Source organism: Myotis nattereri (genome assembly GCF_964212035.1).
Source record: "Myotis nattereri genome assembly, chromosome: 16".
Taxonomy (NCBI): domain Eukaryota; kingdom Metazoa; phylum Chordata; class Mammalia; order Chiroptera; family Vespertilionidae; genus Myotis; species Myotis nattereri.
The window spans coordinates 3,362,964-3,381,231 of NC_138091.1; the positions used below are offsets into that span (position 1 = coordinate 3,362,964).

Below are 18,268 nucleotides of genomic sequence, written 5' to 3' on the forward strand. Positions count from 1 at the left end.
TCGTGTGTCTGACCTGGTTACCGAGTATGGCAGGGCAAAATAGTTAGCACAACTTTAAAACATAGAGAGGCCATCAAGAGTGCTGACTGATGTTGCTAAGGGTGGGGAAGTGCTCATGAAACAACTGCAGGCAACTACCGAGTTAGGAGAATGGTTGTTGATTTGGATAAACGCAAAGCAGTTAGCCAGTGATAACGTTTCCAAGGCAAGTCTGTGAAAAAGTGGAGACGCTGCACACTGGCCTCCCGAAAGGCGGCCTGGAGCCAGTGCCGAGGCTGTCTGTAAGGCTGTCTGTAAGGCTGTCTGTAAGGCTGCCTGTAAGGCTGCGGCCCTGGTGGTTAGGAGAGAAGCGCCCCCCGGCGGAGAAGCGTGGGGAGGCTGCCAGCTCTAGCAAAGCAGCTGCTCAGGACTTCGTGACAGAACTTGCAGAGGCCGAGGGATCTGTTCCCATCAGCGTCCCACTGTGACGAGACAGGCCTCTCCTGGGAGGACATGCCCGCGAGGACCCGCTACGCCGGAGAGGCAGCGCCGGGACACAGCCAGTGAAGGGCGGCTGACGTAACTGTTGTGTGGGAATCGAGTGGGGACTTCAAACTGAAGCCTCTACTCTCGTCCACCATTCCGAAAACCTGCGAGTTTTCAAGAAAAATACTGCCGTGAAAACCAAGTGGAATGTGGAGGGCCAGCAGCAAAGCATGGTGACCAGGAAGCTTGTTATTGAGTGGATCCATGAAGTGCGGGCTCCAAGTGTGAAGAAATACCTCCGGGAAACGCAACTGCCACTCAGGGCACTTCTTGTCATGGATGAGGCTCCTGCCCACCTCCAGGCTTGGCACGGAGCTGCTGGAGGAGCACAGCCTCACCCCTGCCGGGTCCCCACCACCCACAGCCTCACCCAGCCGGGTCCTCACCACCCACAGCCTCACCCTGCCAGGTCCTCTCCACCCACAGCCTCACCCATGCCGGGTCCTCTCCACCCACAGCCTCACCCATGCCGGGTCCCCACCACCCACAGCCTCACCCATGCCGGGTCCTCTCCACCCACAGCCTCACCCCTGCCGGGTCCTCACCACCCACAGCCTCACCCATGCCGGGTCCTCTCCACCCACAGCCTCACCCATGCCGGGTCCCCACCACCCACAGCCTCACCCCTGCCGGGTCCCCACCACCCACAGCCTCACCCAGCCGGGTCCTCACCACCCACAGCCTCACCCTGCCAGGTCCTCTCCACCCACAGCCTCACCCCTGCCGGGTCCTCTCCACCCACAGCCTCACCCCTGCCGGGTCCTCTCCACCCACAGCCTCACCCCTGCCGGGTCCTCTCCACCCACAGCCTCACCCCTGCCGGGTCCTCTCCACCCACAGCCTCACCCCTGCCGGGTCCTCTCCACCCACAGCCTCACCCCTGCCGGGTCCCCACCACCCACAGCCTCACCCAGCCGGGTCCTCACCACCCACAGCCTCACCCTGCCAGGTCCTCACCACCCACAGCCTCACCCTGCCGGGTCCTCTCCACCCACAGCCTCACCCTGCCGGGTCCTCACCACCCACAGCCTCACCAGTGCTGGGTCTTCTCCACCTAACAACTCCTCCAATCCAGCCCAGGGACCAGCAGGTCATTTCTAATTTCAGGAACACTACACAAAGGCCCTATTCCAGAGGTGTTTTGAGGTGACCTCTGACACTGATTTAACCCTTCTGGAAGGAACACTTTAATATCCTCACTCGCTCGAGACTCACAGAGCCCGGGGGAGTGTGTTCCAGGACCACGCAATCAGCCTGGAAGACACTGCCCGAGCCTGTTGCTGACAGAGCCTGTGAGGGCTGTGAGGGGCAAGTCCAGGCTTGGAGGTGGATGGTGATGGGAGGAGCTGGGGAGGACACAGCCCTAAGCTGACCTCCCAGGAGCTCCGGGACCTTCAGAGGAGCAGCCCGGCAGCTGAGAAGTCTCTTCAGGGGAGGGGGTGGGGAAAGGAGGGTGTTCCTATTCCACTCATCAAGGGAATGCTGGGAAATGGGGAGAAATGCAGTTTATTGAGAAATGCAATCTGACAAAGAAGTAGCAAACTGTGCAATAAACTTGTTCAGTGACAGTGCAGTGTTTCACTGCAGGCAAGTGTGAAAACGCAGCAAAAACGATCACTGGATGGGTTTTAGTGAGACAGAGGCCCAGTGAGCCTGAAGCAAGTTCTAGTGGAGCAAAGAGACCAAAGAGAAAGAACCCCAGAAGAATAGCTCCCTGACATTTTATGGAAGGAGCCTCCCCTTCCAAACAATGACACCCCTCCACCCTCCACCCCCACCCTCCCCACCTCTCCACCCCTGCACCCCTCCACCCCCCATCGCCCACCCTTCCCACCCCTGCACCCCTCCACCCCCATCGCCACCCTCCCCACCCCTCCACCCCTGCACCCCTCCACCCTCCATTGCCCACCCTCCCCACCCCTCCACCCCGGCACCCCTCCACCCCCATCACCACCCTCCCCACCCCTCCACCCCTGCACCCCTCCACCCTCCATTGCCCACCCTCCCCACCCCTCCACCCCTGCACCCCTCCACCCTCCATTGCCCACCCTCCCCACCCCTCCACCCTTCCACCTCCCATCGCCCACCCTCCACCTCTCCACTCCTCCACCCCTCCACCCCCCATCGCCCACCCTCTGGCTCTCCACCCCTTCTCCATATTCAGTCATCAAGAGTTCACAACATTAAAGGTAGTTCTAGTGTGTATGTAAATTTTCATTTTTTACTGTAAATTTCATTTCCTTTTTGTTAAATTTTAATGCCCTTTTTGTTTATAAAGTGTTTATAGATTAAACAGGACTGTATATAAGCACGTACTGTCTATAAGAAAGGCTGAAACAGGGAATCATATGGAAGACTGGGCTGGATTAATTCAGTTTACATTATTTCTAATGGCAAAAATGATTCAGTTTTCAAACAAATTGCTTCTCGAACAGCCTTCTGAAACATATTAAGTTAGAGCCGAGGTCCCACTGTGCTCTCAAACCCTTGCTGCGGCAGCAGGCAGGGCGGAAAAGCAGCAGAGGCATCCCCTCAGCGACGCTCCACTGGCAGGATGATCTCACTGCTGTTTCTGCAAACAGCACCCAGGGAAGGCTGAGGGACACGCAGCCAAAAAAGGCCAGCCAGGGACCATGAGGAGGGAAAAGCTGGAGTGGCAGGAAGTTCAAAGGCAGGAGTGACGGAGCTGGCAAGCTGCTCCGGAGGCTGCTCTGCTCTCAGCATCTTTCCTCCCCGGCGACCAGGGAGAAGGGCTCCCTCCTGAAAGGCAAAGCCCACTGCCCGCAGGGGGGTGGGGCCCACTGAGCATTCACAAGGGGACTGGCCCCGCCCACTTTCCAGCAGCTGGGCCTGAGAGCAGAAAGCAATGTCCTGGGGAGGGAGCCGGCCACAGCTCTGCACCCACATCAATCCAGCTGCACTGACACAAGGGCCTGCTGCACTCCCCAGCTGGCCAGAGAGCCAGCGGTCTGACACCCCCCGCCCCTCCTGTCTCTCAGTGGGAGCAGCACTTGCTCTCCCAGGGGGAATTACCAGACTCTCTGGGAGGCTTTATTTACATTTAATATGCACATAAAACCACCTTGTTTTCAAAGGGTTAAGAAATGGTTCACAGGATGCAGCCTCTGCATACTCATCAGATGAGCTGTGATGAAGGAGATGCTGCCCACTGGTGAGGGCGTGAAGAGGTCATGGCACCACGACCCGGTGCGTGGGTGCTCCCTGCCACCAGCACTTGCACGGCTAGCTGTGAGGCTGAACTCTGAAATTGCTAATATTCTACCATTCGGACCAACAAAGATGGCAGTTTCACCTATTCAACCAATAGATACCCAACAAAATGATACGTATATCACCAAAGGACACGTGCTAGATGCTCCCAGCAGCATCTTTTCTAACAGCCCCTGAACAGCAAGTGCCCATCACAGCGGGAGGGATGATGAACCCCGGCCCACCCGCAGGCCAGCGCAGCGAGGTGCGCAGCGGGAAAGGAGGCCATGGCCACTCCGCGGCGCGGTGAGGCCCTCACATGCAGCACGCCAGACACACAGACACAACAGCGCGGGCACAGACTGCGGGTGAAGTTCCATGGAAGAAGCCATCTACGCCCGATGCTGTGAAGCGGAATATGACGCACACCCACAAAGCCCCCGCACCCTGGGATGGCCCCCACCTGACTTCCCACGGCTGGTTACATGGATATGTTCAGTTTGTAAAAATTTATCAAGTTCTACATGCTTTTTAAATATGTGATTTCCGGTATATTTAAATCAATAAAAAGTGAAAGAAAAGCTGAGCTTTTTATTCTTTTGTCTACCCCATGACAGACCCAAGCACCCACCGCTCTGAACGCTGCCTGCGCTTCTCCAGTTAGCCAGCAGGAGCGACGATGGGAGTTCTCAGGGAGCTTCAGAACCTGTGCAGGAAGGACTCTGCCCCGCCAGGTTACCAAGCCCACTTGGACGCATCCTGACCTAAAGTCCCTTGCGTTTTCTCAGCTGGACCCTCGAGTCCCATCCCACGCCCTGCTCCCAGGCCAGCAGGGGGCGTCCTCGGAGCATGGGTGTGGGTCACAGGGCTGCTCCGGACCAGGAACGCAGGCCCCCATTTCACACACAAGGAGGTAGAGGTTTGCCAGTGGGAAGAAGCAGTGCTGGGAGAGGTGGTGAGTCTGACAGAAAGTCTTGCAGTGCAGGGGTGGGAGTGCAGGGGTGGGGGTGCAGGGGTGGGGGTGCCAGGCTGGTGTCCCCAGGGAGAGCCAGGGGCCACAGACAGTGCAGCTTTGCTCTCATCAGTGTTAGGTTTGATGGAGACATTGAGTTGATACCCATCCCCTGGGAACTGGCTTTTCCGTTATTTCCCTGTGGACATTCCCATTGCCGAAGACCACTTTTCACTTGCGGTGACCACATTCCATTCTCTCCCCTCCGGGTCTGCATACAGAAGCCTCCGCCCAGAAAAGTCCCGCCAAAAGTCCTTTAAAAGCCGCCGACTCCCCTCACTGGGTGCTGGAGCCATTCAGGCTCAGCCACCTGGTGTGCGGATGGTCATTCGTAATCCCTCATCACTCTGACCTCGTGCGTTCCTCCTTCGGGGACCTAACCATCAGGGCCCCCACAGTCAGCAGAGGAAGTGGGGATCATGACCTCGCCATGCTGTGCTTGCCAGGGGCAGCTGACAACCCCTGGGCCTGGCTACAGGAAGGGCTCCAGGTCTGACTTCAGAGAGACCTCACCTGTGGCCACTGGGGGCTTGCACAGCTTAGGCTGGGATGTCCCATCTTTTGTAAGAGAAAGCCCCAATTCATTTTCCTGGTATCAAATACTGGGGGTGTTGAGGCAAGGGAGTGTGCTGGGGCATCCCAGAATGAGGGTTTTGGGGGCATAGGTGGGGGTGAGGAGGTTAAAGGGTGAAATGATTTGCATCTGTGTGTGTGTGTGTGCGCGCGCGTGCAAGGGAGAGGAAGAGGGAGAGGGAGATATGTCTGGTGGCAGATGAAGGGATAGGGACAATCTAAGGACACGTGATGGGGCTCTGCTGTCACCCATACTCCTCCCTTCCTTAGAGCTTCAGCAAACTACATTCATCCATTCATTAAGAAAACAATGTCCTTGGCGGGTGGTGTTCAGTGGTTAGAGTGTCAGCCCACGCACCAAAGGGTTGGGGGTTTGATTCCCTGTCAAGGGCACGTACCTGGGTTGTGAATTCAATCCCTGGCCCCAGTCGGGGTGCATGTGGGAAGCAATCAATCTATGTGTCTCTCTTACATTGATGTTTCTCTCCCCCCCCCCTTCCACTCTCTCTAAAAATCAATGGAAAAAACATTCTCAGGTGAGGATTAACCAAGAAACAAGGAAGGAAGGGAGGGAGGGGAGGGAAGGAGGGAGGGAAAGAAGAAGGAAGGAAGGAAGGAAGGAAGGAAGGAAGGAAGGAAGACAGATAACAATGTGTTGAATACCTGCTCAACACCGTCAAGTGCTAGAGACCCTGGGGATGAACTGGCCTGGCTCTCGGGGAGCTCAGAGGGAGAGGTGGTGGGAAAGCTGGCAGAGGAACTTGAAGAGCATAAGAGGATGATGGGAGAGAGGGTGATGGGTCCCGCACACCAGACAGCGGGAGGCTCTGAGGACGGAGTGATGGGAAGTCACCTGCTCCAAGTGCTGGGAGGAGGCTCAGGCACAGCTGCAGGTAGGACAGAGCCAGCAGATTCCTTGGCTCAGGGCCCTCTCCTCTCAGCTGCCGCCACTGCCTCCAAAGCCCGCCCCTAAGCACTCTGCCCCGGACTTCTTAGCCCTCCTCCCCAGGCTGGCTCTTCCCTCTCCTCATGGCTCTTGCAGGTTCTTATCTTTCCTCTACTACAGCAGCAATCACCCCGCACTGATGTGCTTTTTGACGCACACCTTTCACCCTGTCACCAGGGTGCTCTGTCTAAAACCAGATCTGACTCTGTACCGCCAGCTCAGAAACATTCAAGGGCTCCCCACTGCCTACAGGATAAGGCACACACTCCTCAGCATCATGTGGCCCATAAGCCCTGACCATCCCCCTGGGCTTATCTCCTGGCCCCACACATTCTCCCTTACACTCTACGTGGGGCGGCTGGAACCCCTCCTCTTTAAGAGCAGCCAGCTTCCCGACTTCAGAGGCTGGACCTGCTGGCTCCCTTCTGACAAACAGATGACACGAGGGATGGAGCGGGACTTCTGAGACAGCCCCAGCAGGCACTACAGTCCCCACTCTCTCTGGATCACCCGCTCTGGGGAAACCAGCTGCCGTGTCCCGAGGACACTCAGGAGGTCCACACCGGGGAAACTGAGGCCTCCTCCCAGCGGTCAGCAAGGGCCTGAGCTGCTGCCCGCCCTGTGGGAGCGCCGTGGCGGGGCTCCTGCAGCTCCCACTGGGCTGGACCAGGCAGCCTGGCAGCACCTTCGCTGCAGCCTCCGAGGGCCCCCGAGCCAGAGGGGCCAGCGAGGTTCCCTGCGTTCCTGACCCACAGAAACAGGAGACATAACCACCCACTGCTTTAAGCTGCTACACTCTGGATGGTTCGTTACAAGGCAATCAACAATGAATGCACCCAAGGCGCCGCCTGCCCTCGCCACGCATCTGGGCCTTTGGGTCTGCTATTGTCTTTGCCTGCGATGCGTCTCGCACTGACCTTTCCACCAAGCTCCGCACCGTCCTGCAGGGGCTAACGGAGACCTCCTCTCCTGAGTGAGTCACTCCTCCCGGCAGCCCCAGAGCTGGCCCCCTGGAGCTCAGCAGCCTGCACGCCCCTCTGACAGGCCCTGCCTACTCCGCACTCTGCCTGGGGGCTCAGAGTCCTGCCAAGGCCACCTGCCCTGTGGGCAGGAGAGGGAGAGGCACCGATCAGTGAAGCCTGTCAACTGGAGAGCCGCCGCTTAAGGCTTCATTCCAGTGGGACGAGTGCGGAAAGGAAGCATTATGCAACGAACATCAAAACCCAGAAACCTCCATTCTTTCTTCCAAAGGATGGCCAAGCATGAGGACCCCTGAGCGGCCCACCAACAGCCAGGAGGAGCGGACCTACCTGGATCAAGGCCAGCACCTTGTCCTGCACGATGGTGGGCGGGTTGTTCTTGGGAGAGATGATTCTGACCAGAACGCCGTCGATGAAATCTCGGCTGGCCACGAGGACGTGGAAGCGGTGGCCGCAGTTCTTCACACAGGTCTCCAGCACCTGACGCGGAGGGAGGAGCGGTGAGTACGCGGCCTGCGGAGCCGCGGGAAGAGGAGGGCGGCTCCACTTCCACCCCCATCCCTATTCCCGAACATCTTCCCGACCATCTCCTTTAGAACCACGCCTCACCGGCAGCCATCCTCACCCTGGAACCCAGTCGTACTTGGCGGTGAGGCTGCCCCCTGCTGACTGCCCTGCACAAAAACCAGGTCATTAGTTTAGGCATCACTTTCACAGGAAGGGAAAGCAAGAATGAAATGACTGAGCGGTCTCTGAGAATCGGCACTTTGCCTCCCTCTGGGCCTCTGGGCCTCTGGGTGTGCGGCGTTAGCCAACGGGACACATGCTCTGTCACAGGGAAGGCTGCTGTGCAGTAAGAATTGCCCAGGGAGTTGTTGGCCCTGGTTATGTGAGGAAGCAAACACACACACACACACACACAACCCTGCTTCTGCAACTAAAACTGAAAATGACTTTCCACCTTTAGTAACTGGTTTGTGGGCCTCAGCTGCTATTAGGGCAGTGGTTCTCAACCTTCTGGCCCTTTAAATACAATTCCTCATGTGGTGACCCCAACCATAAAATTATTTTCATTGTTACTTCATAACTGTAACGTTGCTACTGTGATGAATTGTCATGTAAATATCTGATATGCAGGATGGTCTTAGGCGACCCCTGTGAAAGGTCGTTCGACAGCCAAAGGGGTCGCGACCCACAGGTTGAGAACCGCTGCATTAGGCTTTAAGGTCCATGTACCCTTCAAACCCTGCCCACTCCTCCCCTAACTGGGACAATCAGTTACACAGGCCCAAGCCAATCAGAAAAGCACAGGTGCGTGTGGGTTCTGGCTAGATGGCCAGTGTGGGCTTGAATCTCAGCTCCACCACTTTCTCTCTGAATGGCTCTGGACAAGTCTGTCTGAGCCTCTGCTTCCCCATCTGTAAAGTGGGCACATGAGCACTCCCTTCCAGAACTGTAGTAAGGCTGCCAGGGAAGCACCTAGCACAGTGCCCTGCACAGGGGAGGAGCCAGTAAATGAGAACTTTGACGCTTGGATGCCATTCCAAAGGCTGCACTACATACTCAAGTGACGGGACAGTTCAGTCCCCGCAGGACCAGGGAGAGGCCCTGGAGCCCAGAGGTGTCAACTGCAGGCCCCCTCCCGCCTGGAGCACAGCTTTCTGAATTCCTTAGCTCTCTGGAAACCAACCCTGACCCTTCCCACGTCAGCGTCCCCCAAAGCCACGGGCGACTAGTGGGGAATGCCTCCTTGCAAGGACGTCACCGGCAACAGGGGGCATTTCTGACTGCCTCATTTGCCCAAACTAACCTGACCACTGGGTACCTCATGCAGTCATTCCAGAGCCCGGTTCACACACTGGGGCAGCACCTCGGCAAAGCATGGCCATGAAGAAAGGTCCACAGGCTAACGTGACCTGAATGCAGGCAGCGCCAGGTACTGCGAAGGATTCTTTCACATTATACAGAATTTCACTCTATTCTTACAGCTAATTCTCTTTACGTGGATGTTGTTATCCCACTTTCTTACCCCTAGGAGGCTGAGAAAGGTGAAGAGACAGGTCTAGGGAAAGTCGCTGGTCAGTGCCAGACCCAGGATGGGAACTCCAACCGGCCTTCTCTGAAGCCCCCATCGCCGCACCCCGGAGACCACAGGCAGTGTGTGCCAGCTTTCCCGCTCCCTCAGGCGGTCCCTGAAATAGCCCTGTCAGGGGGACCACCGCTGCAGAGATGAGAGCTGTGGTGTGGCGATGCTAGTCATTCCCAGAGGAGGCCAGAGCTGGCAGGTGCACTGAGCCCCACGGGAGGCACCAGGCTCCGCTCGGGCAGCTGAGGGAGACCCCGAAGCTCAGCGTCCCTGGCTGCTAAGGTTTTCTTCAGTCAAGAGGGCGCTCTCTTTCTTAGCCTCTGCTCATGCTGGACTCCAGGGGACGACGAGGTGCCAGCATTCTCTCTCACAGGGACCTGTGCAGGCTGCAAGATGAACCCCAGGGGTCTCCTGCCTTCAAGGAACTTACAGTCGCCCTTCCTTCTAGGAGCTTCAAAAAGCCTCCTCCTAATTTGACTACACAGGCAGTGGGCTGCTGGCTGAGGTAGGTGGTAGGAAGGATGGTGTATGTGATGAGGAGCAGGCCGGGGAAGAGCAGTGAGGTGGAAGGGTCATGGGAAGAGAGGAGCTGGGAGGCTGAGGGGGCAGGGCAGCAGCCAGGACACACTTCGTTTCCCTGGAGCAGACTTTAGAGTCAGATACTCCGGGGCTCAGATACATAGGCTTGGCAATGCCCTGGGCAGAGGTGGCATGTGTGACAGAGCAGCCCAAAGCCTAGCAGAACAGGAGATGCGGAGGTCTTCCCTGGCTGGCAAGGACCACACCACTCAACCCAAGGAGGCCCAGCAACCCACTTCAAGGCCCTCTGCCAAAAGGCCCCCGGAAAACTGTCTCTGTGGGTTGTAGGGCATGAAATACCCAGCAGCAGTTTTCTAGAATGCAGCCAAAGCCCAAGAGTAAGCAGAAGGTGCCTCTAAGCCAGCGGTTCTCAACCTGTGGGTTCTCAACCTTTGGTGGTCAAACAACCCTTTCACAGGGGTCGCCTAAGACCATCCTGCAGATCAGATATTTACATGACTATTCATAACAGTAGCAACCTTACAGTTATGAAGTAGCAACGAAAATAATATTATGGTTGGGTCACAACATGAGGAACTGTATTTAAAGGGCCAGAAGGTTGACAACTACTGCTCTAAGCAATCAGAAACAGATGTTTCCAGTTCATACACTGAGGCCCAAGCAGAGAGCCCCGCAGGACCTCTGCTAACTCCTACTTGGGGTAACTATGAACAGCTCTGAGTGTACAGCTGGGAAGTGAGGAAGGCCCCCAGGAGCAGAAGTGAGATGACCGAAGGTAAGATAAAGACAAAGAGCAAAGCCACGGAAGCGGACATGGGGCTGCTCGTGCACCAGACCAGGGCCTTGTGCAGGGAGAGGGACTTGCACATTTAATCAGCCCCCCAAGGCATCGCTGGATTGGCAGTAAAGACCTGATCACTAAAATTAAAATATTAAAAATACTTAGAAATAAATGTAACTAAGGAAGTAAAAGATCTGTACCCTGAAAATTATAAAACATTGATGGAGAGAAACTGAAGACACATAAATGGAAAGATGTCCTATGTTCATGGACTAGAAAAATTAATATTGTTAAAATGTTCATACTACCCAAAGCCATCTACATATTTCACAGTAACAGAAAAAGCAATGCTAAAATTCATACAGAACTATAAAAGGCTTTCAATAGGCAAAACAATGCTGAGAAAGAAGAAAGCTGACAGTATCACACTGCCTGATTTAAAACTATATTGCAAAGTTATAGTCATCAAAGCAGTCTGGTACTGGCATAAAAATAAATACAAAACAAAGGAACGGAATCAAGAGCCGAGAAGTCAACTAATATTTGACAAGGGAGCCAAGAGGACTCAATGGGAGGAAGGACAGTCTGCTATAAACTGTGCTGGGAAAACTGGATATCCACATACAGAAGAATGAAACCAACGTCTAAATCACACCACTCACAAAAACTAACTCAAAATGGACTAACCACTTACATGTAATACCCCAAACCATAAAACTACCAAAAGAAAAATAGGGGGGAGCTCCTTGACATTGATCTTGAAAAAGATTTTTTAGATATGACGCCAAAAGCAAAGGCAACAAAACCAAAAATAAGCAAGTGGTAGGTACTACAGCAAACTAAAAAATTTCTTCATAACAGAAGAAACAATCAGGAAAATAAAAAGGCAACCCACAGAATGGGAGAATATATTTACAAACTATCAGATAAGGGGTTAATATAGAAAATATATAAGGGCCTGGACAGTTTGGCTCAGTGGTTGAGCGTCGACCTATGAACCAGGAGGTCATAGTTTGATTCCCGGTCAGGGCATGCCTGGGTTGCAGGCTTGATCCCCAGTGTGGGGCATGCAGGAGGCAGCCGATCAATGATTCTCTCCCATCATTGATGTTTCTATCTCTCTTCCTTTCCTTTCCTCTCTGGAATCAATAAAAATATATATTTTTTAAAGTGTGTGTGTGTGTGTGTGTATGTGTGTGTGTATATATATATATATATATATATATATATATATATATATATGACTTATACAAAATAACCCATAGCAAAAAAAACCTAACCATTGACAGTGAGGAAATTGAAACAACCATCAAAAACATCCCCCCCCCCCCAAAAAAAAAAAAGTCCAGGACCAGATGGCTACACCAGTGAATTCTACCAAATGTTCAAAGAAGGTTTACTAATAAAACTTATCCTTCTCAAACTCATCAAAAAATTGAAGAAGAGGTAATACTTCCTAACACATTCTATGAGGCCAATATAACCCTAATACCAAAACCTGGCAAAGATGACAAAAAAAGAAAACTACAGATCAATGTCTCTGATGAACACAGATGCAAAAATCCTAAATAAAATACTAGCAAATCTAATACAACAGTACATCCAAAAGTCATGATCAAGTGGGGTTCATTTCAGGGATATAAGGATGGTTCAACAGATACAAATCAATTAACGTAATATACCACATTAACCAAAGACAGGATAAAATCGTAAGATCTTTTTTTTTTTTAAATATATTTTATTGAGTTTTTACAGAGAGGAAGGGAGAGAGATAGAGAGTTAGAAACATTGATGAGAGAGAAACATCGATCAGCTGCCTCCTGCACACCCCCCACTGGGGATGTGCCCACAACCCAGGTACATGCCCTTGACCGGAGTCGAACCTGGGACCCGTCAGTCCGCAAGCTGACGTTCTATCCACTGAGCCAAACCGGTTTCGGCAAAAAAATCGTAAGATCTTATCAATAGATGCAGGAAAAGCATTTGATAAGATACAATAGTCATTTATGATTAAAACACTCAATAAAATAGTAATAGAAGGAAAGTACCTCAACTTAATAAAGGCCTGGGCCCTGGTCATGGCTCGTGCAGGAGGCAACCAGTCAATGTGTTTCTTTCACATTGATATTTCTGTCTTTCCCTCTCTCTTCCACTCTCTCTACAAATCAATGGGAAAATATCCTCAGGTGAGGATTGAAACAAAAGTTTAAGATGTGGTCCATGCACACAGTGGAGTATACTCAGCCACGAGAAAGGATGCATCAGCGCCGTTTACAACCACATGGACGGGCCTTGAGAACATGATGCCGAGTGAAACCCGTCAGTCAGAACAAGCTGAGAACCATACAATCTCACTCATGTGTGGGATGTAAAAACGAAACTCGTGAACACAAACAGCAGTGTGGCGGGTGCCAGGGGGAAGGGGGTGGGGGAGAAGGAGATCCTAATACAAGGTGACAGGAGAAGATCTGACTGTGGGTGGTGGGCACACAGTGCAATATACAGATCTTATAACATAGAAACCCACAGCTGACACCTATGTTCATGTTGACCAATGACACCCCAATCGATTTAATAAATAAATATTAAAAATAAAATATAAAAGATATATGCACCCCCATGTTCACTGCAGTATTATTCACAATAGCCAAGACATGGAAACAACCCAAGTGCTCACTGGTGAATGAATGCATAAAGAAAATGTTGGAGGCCTAACCGGTTTGGCTCAGTGGAAAGAGTATTGGTCTGCGAACCAAAGGGTCCCGGGTTCAATTCCTGTCAAGGGCATGAACCTCAGTTGCAGGCTCCTCCCTGGCCCGGGCCCTGGTCAGGGCGCATGCAGGAGACAACCAATCAATGTGTTTCTCTCACATTGATATTTCTCTCTGTCTTTCCCTCTCTCTTCCACTCTCTCTAAAAATCAATGGGAAAAATAAAACATCCTTGGGTGAGGATTAAAAAAAAATAGAAAGAAAAAGAAATTGTTGATGTACTATCCTATATAATAGAGAGCTAATATGCAAATGGTTGTCACACCCTCATGCCGCCACACCTTAATGGCTCAGACACTTAACACTGGGGAGAGAGGTGTGGGGACCAGTCAGGCACAAATGAGATTGAGAGAGAGGAATGGGGGCCAGCCAGGCACAAATGAGCTCACAAGAGAGGAATGGGGACCAGCCAGCTGCAGCCCGGGAGAGGGACAAGCTGCCCACCCCTCGGTCCTGGGGGCCAGCGGCTGCGCCTACGTCTGTAGTCCAGCCCAGGAGAGGGACAAGCCACACGCCCCACAGTCCCAGACGCCAGCGGCTGGGGCTGCAGCACGGGAGAGGAACAAGCCATTCGCCCTGCGGTCCCGGGTGCCAGCACCTATGGCTGCGGCCCAGGAAAGGGACAAGCTGCCTGCCCCATAGTCCCGGGCGCCTGTGGCTGCAACCTGGGTGAAGCAAACCGCCCACGGGCCCCTGTGGCTGCAGCTGGCCTGGGTGAAGTTGGCCCGGGTCCTGGGGGCCTGCGGCTGGCCAGAGGGAGGGAAGCCTGGGTCCCAGGTACCTGTAACCGGCCAGAGGAGGGAATCCTGGTGCTGGGTGTGAGGTAAGGCAGAGATGGTTGGGGGTGATCAAGCCAGCAGGGGAGCAATTAGGGGCAATCAGGCCAGTAGGTGAGCAGTTAGGGGTGATCAGACAGGCAGGCAGGCGAGTGATTAGGAGCCAGTGGTCCCAGATTGCTAGAGGCAGTCGGACATCCACCAAGGGGTCTCAGATTGGAGAGGGTGCAGGCCGGGCTGAGGGACCCCTCCCCTCCATGCATCAATTTTGTACACCGGGCCTCTAGTAGTAGATAAAGCAGAGGAAAGAATCAGTGATTTGGAACATAAGGTAGCAGAAAACATTCAATCAGAAGAACAAAAAGAAAAAAGAATTTTAAAAAGTGAGGATAGCTTAAGGGGCCTCTTGGACAACATCAAAAGTACCAACATTCACAGCATGGGGGTGCCAGAGGAGAAGAGAGAGAGCAAGAAAATGAAAACATGTTTAAAAAAATAATGACAGAAAATTTCCCTAACTTGGTGAAGGAAAAAGATATACAGTTTAGGAAGCTCAGTAAGTCCCAAACAAGATGAACCCAAGGAGACCCCACCAAGACACATCATAATTAAAATTCCAAAGGTTAAAGACAAAGAGAGAATCTTAAAAGAAGAGAAAAGCAGTAACTCACAAGGGAGTGCCCATAAAACTGTCAACTTATTTCTCAACAGAAACTCTGCCAGAAGGAATTGGCAGGAAATATTCAAAATCATGAAAAGCAAGGGCTTAAAACCAAAATTACTCCACCCAGCAAAGCTATCATTTAGAATTGAAGGTCAGATAAAGAGCTTTACAGACAAGAAAATGCTAAAGGAGTTCATCACCACCAAACCAGCACTACAAGAAATGTTAACGGGTCTTCTTTAAGAAAGAAAGAAAAAAAAAAGATAGAAAATATGAATCATAAAATGGCAATAAATACATATCTATCAATAATTACTTTGAAAGCTCCAATAAAAAAACATAAGGTGATTGAATGGGTAACAAAACAAGACCCTTACATATGCTGTCTACAAGAGACTCACTTCACATTAAAAGATACACCCACAAACTGAAAGTAAAGGGTTGGAAAGAGATATTTCATGAAAATAGAAACAGCGGGCACATACCCTGAGGGCTCCCGGACTGTGAGAGGGGGCAGGCCGGGCTGAGGGACCCCCTCCAGTGCACAAATTTTCAGGCACTGGGCCTCTAGTATTGAATAAGAGTGGTGAAAGCAGACAACTCTGTCTTGTTCCTGATCTTATGGGGAATGCTTGTATTTTTTGCCCATTTAGTATGATGTTGGCTATAGGTTTGTCATATATGGTCTTTGTTATGTTGGGAAATGCTTCCTCTATTCTCATTTTGCTGAGAGTTTTTAATCATAAATAGTTGCTGGATTTTATCAAATGCCATTTCTGATTCTATTGATATGATTATGTGATTTATTTATTTATTTATTTTTAAATATATTTTATTGACTTTTTACAGAGAGGAAGGGAGAAGGATGAGAGTTAGAAACATCAATGAGAGAGAAACATCAATCAGCTGCCTCCTGCATACTTCCTACTGGGTATGTGCCCACAACCAAGGTACATGCCCTGGACCGGAATCGAACCTGGGACCCTTCAGTCCGCAGGCTGATGCTCTATCCACTGAGCCAAACTGGTTAGGGCTGATTATGTGATTTTTATCCTCCTTTTTGTTTATGTGGTGTATTACATTTATTGATTTGCAAATATTGTACCAGCCTTGCATGCCTGGAATAAATCCCACTTAGTCATAGTGTATGATCTTTTTAATGTATTATTGGATCCGATTTGCTAATTTTTTGTTGAGGATTTTAGCTTCTGTGTTCACCAGGGATATTGGCTTATAATTTTCTATCTTTGTAGTGTCTTTATCTGGCTTTGGAATTAGGATAATCCTGGCCCCATAAAATTAGCTTGGGAGTCTTCTCTCCTCTTGAATTTTTGGAATAGTTTGAGAAGGATAGGTGTTAGTTCTTCTTTGAATCTTTGGTAAAATTCACCTGTAAAGCCATCAGGGCTTTTGTTTGTTTGGAAGGTTTTTGATTACTGCTTTAATTTCTCTAGTTGTAATCTGTCTATTAAAATTCTCTGATTCTTCTTGATTTAGTTTTGGAAGATTGTATATTTCTAGGAATTTGTCCATTTCTCTCAGGTTGTCCAATTTGTTGGCTTGTTCATAATACGTTCTTACAATCCTTTGTATCTCATTAGCTGTGAAGTCTGGGTAAACCCCTAGACCTCTCTGAGCCTCGGCGTTTTCATCCCAGTGAGGGAGATGAAGAAACCTATTTGGGAAGGTTATTGTAAATATTTGCATTAACCTCTGAAAAGCTCAGCAGCAGGGAAGGTACTGGGGTGGAAGTCAGCAGTTTATAGAGGAAACTGGCACCAAGGGTGCTACACCATGCCTTCCAATGGCACACGCTGGAGGCTGTGCGGAGTGGGCAGAGGGGAAGCCCTGAGAGTGAGGCGAGGTCGGGAACATGGATTTTCCAAGACGCTTTCCCACCCACGGGAGGACAGTACTCACTGTTAATGCCAGCATCACTTCTCTGTAGTTCCGGTTCCCGTTGAGCCGCTTCTTCAGGGCTCGAATGGCATCCTTTGGCCTGGAGGAAAGGACATATTAAGATCCTTAAAAATTACACTTTGGGACACTGTCCTACAGATTCACTGCCATTTTTGTGAACTAGCATATCTACGAAGTTATTTGCTGTAGCATGTTTGTAATTGTAAAAGATTGGAAACAAATGAGCACCCATCAACACGAAACAGGGTAAATTAAAGCTTATTTATCCGTGTAATGGAACACTATGCAGCTGCGCAAAAGAACACACTCCTTGTGCATCACCACGGAGCAGAAATGTGAACAGTCGTCTGCAGAGCAGTGCAGAGGGCTGCTCCTGTCTGAGTTACCCAAGGACAACAGACACGGACACAGTGCACACGCCGGCCAGGGAGGAGAAGCTCTGGGAAGAGCCACAAGAAGCTGGTAACTTCAGCTGCCCCTGAAGAGGGAACTGGGTGACAGAGAGGACAGGGAGATTTTTCACCTGATTGTCTATTTGCAGCCCTTTTGACTTTTGTATAACATGCAAGTATTTGTCCAAAATAAAAACCAGCCCCCTGTGCGTGGGTGTACTGAGGAGACCACAGAGAGAGCATGGCCAGGTCCTTGCGCAGACCTGGGGCTCAGCTCCTCCCCAGTTCCATGGAACTCCTTTTTCCCTGAGAAAACTTTAGTCTCCTCAAAACCCAAGGAATTGTGTGCTTTTAGGTAAGGGATCTGCTATGGATTCCCAGAGAGAATCTCACAGAATTATAGGCAGTCCCCTGTTTACAAGTGGGCCTGTTCAAAAGCTCACTTATCAGTTGATTATTTGGAACTTGAAACACATTCTTCCTTAAGTCACTGTTGGAACTGGGAGTTGGAGTCCCCAGCAGCCCCCTAACAAGCACAGTCCTTATGTCTGGCATGCTATTTAATTTACTCTAAGTCAGGATTAAACAAAGGTGTGGACCTAGGAGGCACTTCCTGCATGGAGGCCCTGCCAGCTGGCCGGGGGAAGCCCCATCACCTGAGCTCTAGGAAGCCCCAGTCCAGCTGCAGGCCTGCCTTTTGCTCCCACAACTGGCGCCAGCCTTCTAGAGATTCACGTGTCAATATATCTGATCTTTCCAAAGTTGAAGGTTGGTAAGTCAGAAAGAAACCTTCTGCTCCTCCTGAAATATTTATGATCCACTTACCAAATGAAAAAGTCCTTTCAAATGTGTATGAGGAAGAGGGCAGGGGAGTGGGAGCTCGGCTAATCAGTCCAATTTAAACAGAAACACAGCAAGGCAAGGCTTCAATAAATGTAAAGCCCTGGCCGGTGTGGCTCAGAGGTTAGAGTGTCAGCCCGTGGACCGAAGGGTCATGGGTTCAATTCCCAGTCAAGGGCATGTACCTGGGTTGCAGGTTTGATCCCTCTGCCCCTGTCAGGGTGCGTGTGCAGAAGGCAACCAATCGATGTA

General features: G+C 51.3%; 1 protein-coding gene across 4 annotated transcripts in view; it reads right to left on the minus strand.

The window, feature by feature from the left end:
- TOM1L2 (target of myb1 like 2 membrane trafficking protein) overlaps window positions 1–18,268 on the minus strand; it is a 141,889-nt gene that overhangs the window by 36,346 nt on the left and 87,275 nt on the right. For all 4 annotated transcript variants that reach the window (XM_081110768.1, XM_081110767.1, XM_081110766.1 and 1 more), the window contains exons 3-4: window positions 16,785–16,863; window positions 7,577–7,726 (exon numbers count right to left, since the gene is read on the minus strand). In XM_081110768.1, the coding sequence (XP_080966894.1) occupies window positions 7,577–7,726; window positions 16,785–16,863 (229 nt within the window). The remainder of the gene's footprint in view (window positions 1–7,576; window positions 7,727–16,784; window positions 16,864–18,268) is intronic.